This window comes from Loxodonta africana, chromosome 10, assembly GCF_030014295.1.
Source record: "Loxodonta africana isolate mLoxAfr1 chromosome 10, mLoxAfr1.hap2, whole genome shotgun sequence".
NCBI classification, from domain to species: Eukaryota; Metazoa; Chordata; class Mammalia; order Proboscidea; family Elephantidae; genus Loxodonta; species Loxodonta africana.
Window position 1 is genome coordinate 27,735,422 of NC_087351.1, and position 5,077 is coordinate 27,740,498.

Genomic DNA, 5,077 nt, shown 5'->3' on the forward strand with positions numbered 1-5,077 from the left:
TGCTTACTTCCTAACCTATACTGAACAATTTAACATGGGTCTCACCACATCTTCACATATTGGGTAATCTGCCCCTGATAGCCTGGAGAAGATAGGAGTTAACCTAATTTTGAGGAAACACTATTTATTTCATTATAATTAGGGCAAGGATTAGCACCAGTTGGAAGAGAATAATTAAATAGGCCATTTGCCACTTATTCGTTCCTTCTGTTCAAATCCTCCAGCACCACAGGAAGATAGATTTTGAAAGAACTCTAGTAATTAGAAAGTTTAATTCATAGTCATCATACACACTACCTGAAATGCTTATGAAGCCGTAACCCAGTGATCCAACCTCACATTCATTTTTGTGATCAGAAAAATAAAGCCAGATATCAAAAATAATTTCAAAATAACTTTAGCTCTTCACTTTTATTTATTAAAGGGCAATATATATTGAAAAGCAAGATTTAGGCAAAAACAACGTGTCTTTAAAATCCTTTTTTTATCTTGTTTTCGCACTTTATAGCTACTCCATGAGTCTCAGCCCTGAGACGCCCCCAACCAAAATCATCTACCCGTAATAGTTGCAAAGAATTCCAAAGCCCTATCTTCGGATTCTGCATAACAAACAACCTGACAAGGAAGGACACCCTTCTGAATGCACAGCTGGGAAAGAGACGTAGTAGGCCGATCTAGAACTCTCTTTACCAAGGAGGGCCAAGAAAAAGACAGAAATTACCATATATTAGTGAATGTCTGTAGTATGGACAGGGAAGGTTGGAACAGCTTGTCTTTCCTGATATTGATATCACTTAAAACGGCTTCCTAAAACTCAAGATCTGATTTAATAATCTCCTCATTGCCACCTTCATCTCTTTGTTCCTAAAAGTGTAGATGGCAGGGTTCATAAATGGGGTGATAAATACATAAAAAATGGCGAGGAATTTATCCACTGGCACCATAGGAAACGGCCACAAATACACAAAGATGCATGGACCAAAAAATAAGACCACAACTGTGATGTGAGCTGACAGTGTAGACAGGGCCTTAGACAAGCCACTGGAAGAATGTTGCCAAACAGTGATCAAGATGAAGATGTAGGAGATACTCAAAATGAAAAAAGTTCCCAATGAGATGAACCCACTGTTGGCAGAAACCATGAGCTCCAATCTGTAGGTGTCTGTGCAGGCAAGCTTAATAAATCGAGGAAGATCACAGTAAAAGCTGTCCACTTCATTGTGGTCACAAAATGGTAGATTTACAACAAATACTAGTTGGATCAGCGAGTGGATGATTCCGATGATCCAGGCAGCCACCAAGAGTAAAATACAAGTTTGGAAGTTCATGATGGTCAGGTAGTGGAGAGGCCTACATATAGCAACATATCGGTCAAGGGCCATGATTATGAGCAGCACCATCTCAGTTCCTCCAAGAACATGAATGAAGAACATCTGAGCAATACAGCCTTGGAAAGATATTACTTTTCTCTCCTTGAAAACATCAGAAATCATCTTTGGAACTGCACTGGAGGAAACCCACATATCAATAAAGGAGAGGTTGGCCAGCAAGAAGTACATCGGGGAGTGCAACTGGGAGTCAGAGACCACTGTGAGCACAATGAGAAGGTTTCCTGAAATACCTGCTACATAGAACACAGAGAAAACTAGAAAGAGGACAAGTTGTATCTCCAAAGAACTGGTGAGTCCCACCAACACAAACTCAGACACCACTGAGTGATTTTCTTCCCTCATGGTTTCGTTCACTTTGGAATCCAAATTTCCCTGAAAGAACAAGAGAAGTAAATTTGAATTACTGGGGTTGGGGTATCAGGCAAAGTTCCATTACAGAAGCAAAATTACTAGACAATCATATAGAAAGGTATTTGTTTTAAAGATTTGACCTTACATATTCATGGAAGCTTCTTCAGTAGTATCTGTAAAGCTGTTCTCTTCATATCTGATACTGTAGCTTGAAATCCATATGACAGGCAGTCAGGAAGGGGAGAGAAAGAATAAACTGGAACCCACTAGCAAGAGCTAGAGCCCACAGGGGCAGACTGAAACCTATGTAAGTTCACAGTGCCTCTGACCTTGATGGTGTGGATATTCTGCAGAATCCAAGGCCCTTCCTCAAGGAGCTAAATACACACCGAGGCCAGGAGTTAGAGAAGCTAAAAGAGGATCCCAAGGAAGGCGGCACAGTTGCAGGTCCATCCACTGTCTTTCACCAATGAGATGAGCCATCAGATAAGTAACAACAAGTGTGAGCTACAAAAATGGCTGCTGCTTAGCTTCTGCCCTGCAAACTTTTCACAAGTATTTTTCTTATAGCCCACCTTAATCGGAAACATAAACCCGTTACCTGTTGCCATCGATTTACAAGAAAGGAAATTCACAGAAATGTCATGGAGCTTACAAAGAAAGGTCCAGGTAAGAAAGAAAATATACAAATTTTGAAATTTAACAATTATCTCTTTTTCACTCAGTAAAAGTTTGACCATACAGGTACTTAAATCTTTTTTGACAAAGGCCATAAAACCACAGCCCCTAATTTCGCCCCATCTTCCAACAAATTCCACTCCTTGTTTTATTAACTCTGTGAAAATTTCACAATGGAATTTCCTCTGGTGTCAAGGAACCACCTCAAGTGAAAATATCAGTAGAGTTTGGTGATGAAAGGAAAACGAAGGTACTACGTATTATATGGCGATAAATTATTGCTTCTCCTGGTCCACAGGGACATCAAAATGTCAGAGAGTTTGGGGGTTGACCTTTCTTTCTCCCTGTTCCAGGTATTTTGACAAGGTTTCTGGGATTAAGAATTGGTCTGTGGACAATCTAGGCATTGCAATGATGGTTTAGGAATCAGGAATCAGTTTAGTGAGGTTCATTTCAGGCCACCCTATGCATATTTCAGATAGGATTCCCCATGTGAAGGAAACCAGAAACTAATCTGATTTCCAAATTGTACATCCAGGACTAGTCCTAAAGAATGTGAAAGTTGATCTAAGTTTTCAGTTAGCATGCTGCAGTTCTCAGAAAAAATACAACTGTTCAAATAAAAAAAGAAAAGAAAAATGTAGCTTGTATTCTAGCCATTGAACATCCAGGATGTCCCAGGGATCCCACAAAAATATTTACCAACACAGAAGATATTTGTGTTCACCAACATGTCTAGCAGATAGAAAACAATAAATATTGTTGAGTAGATCATTGGATGGTTAAATGGTTCTATGCATAGAGGCATGAATTAATATTTGGGTGATTGAATGTGACTTTTTTTTGACTGCTTGATTTTCAATATTTATTTTCTTTCATCAAATTTACTCTGCAATTTCCTTTCTCTTTTTAAAGAGACCTGTACTCATCTGGAAACCACGGAAGCATAGTGGTTAAGAGCTATGCTTGTTGACCAAAAGGTCGGCAGTTCAAATCCACCAGATGCTCCTTGGAATCCTTATGGGGCAGCTGTACTCTGTCCTATAGGGTCACTATGAGTTGGAATCGACTCCACGGCAACAAGTTTAATTTTTGATTTTTTGGTTATACAGCTACAGTAATCAAAACAGCCTGGTACTAGTATAACAATAGACACATAGACCAATGGAATAGAACTGACAGTCCAGAAAGAAATCCACATATCTATAGTCTACTGATTTTTGATAAGGGTGCTAAGGCCACTTGATGGGGAAAGAAAAATCTCATAAATAAATGGTGTTGGGAAAACTGGATTTTCACATGCAGAATATCAAATATGACCCATGCCTCACACCGTTCATAAAAACAAATACAAAATGGATTAAGGATATAAATATGGAAATTAAAACCATAAAATTATTAGAAGGAAATGCAAGGGCAAAGCTGTCAAGCCTAGCTTTTAACAATGGATTATCTAGTATAATAAAAACAAAAACAGCAAAAGGTAAAATAAATAAATGAGACCTCATAAAAATTTTAATCTTTTGTTTATCAAAAGACTACTGAAAAAATGAAAAGACAAGCTAACTACTGACAGAATATCCTCAAAAACAGTATATCTGATAAAAACCTAGCAACCAAAATGTATATAAACCTTTGACAACTTAACAACAAAAAGAGAAATAATCCTATCATAAAATGGGCAAAGGACTTGAATAGACATTTCACCAAAGAGGAGATTGAAATGGCTAAGACACATTTGAAAAGATGCTCAGCTTCATTAGCCATCAGGGAGATGAAAATCAAAAACGTAGTAACATACCTTTTCCCTCCTACTAAGATGGCTAAGATTTAAAAAAAAGAAAACAACAAATGTTGATGAGGATGTGGGGAAATTAGAACTCTCATCCATTGCTGCTGGGAATGCAAAATGGTCCAGCCTCTGTGGAAACAGTATGGTGGTTCCTCAAAAACTATAAATAGGACTATCATGTGACCCGGCAATTCCACTCCTAGCTATATAGCCAAAAGACTTGAACCTGGAGACTAAAAAAGAACCTTGTACATCAAAGTTCATTGCAGCACTATTCACAATAGCTAAAAGGTGGAAACAACCTAAATGCCTATCATGGATTGAATTGTGTCCCCCAAAAATATGTGTCAACTTGGCTAGGCAAAGATGCCCAGTAAATGATTGTCTACCATCTTGTGATTTGATGTGATTTTCCTATGTGTTGTAAATCATACCTCTATGATGTTTATGAAGCAGAAATAGAGGCAGTTATGTTAAAGAGGCAGGACGCAATCTACAAGATTAGGTTATGTCTTAAATGAATCTCTTTTGAGAATAAAAGAGAAAAGCGAGCTGAAAGATACGGGGACCCATCTCACACCACCAAGAAACAAGAGCCAGGAGAATAGCACATCCTTTGGACCCAAGATTCAGACTTCTAGACTTCTAGCCTCCTAGACTGTGAGAGAATAAATTTCTGTTTGTTAAACCCACCCATTTGTGGTATTTCTGTTATAGTGCAATAGATGAATAAAACAACGCCCATCAGCAGGTGAGTGGATAAACAAATGTGGTACATGCATATAATGGAACACTACTTAGCCACTAGGAGAAATGAAGTCTCAATACATGCTATGGTACAAATGGAGCTTGAAGATATTATGTT

At 38.2% G+C, this 5,077-nt stretch overlaps 1 protein-coding gene across 1 annotated transcript; it reads right to left on the bottom strand.

Annotated features, from left to right (window-relative positions):
- Window positions 1–215: 215 nt before the first annotated feature.
- On the bottom strand, window positions 216–2,234 carry LOC100662322 (olfactory receptor 4F6-like). Its single transcript, XM_003418723.3, has one exon. The coding sequence runs from the start codon at window positions 1,731–1,733 to the stop codon at window positions 795–797; it is 939 nt and encodes a 312-aa protein (XP_003418771.3). The 5' UTR covers window positions 1,734–2,234; the 3' UTR covers window positions 216–794.
- Window positions 2,235–5,077: the final 2,843 nt, after the last annotated feature.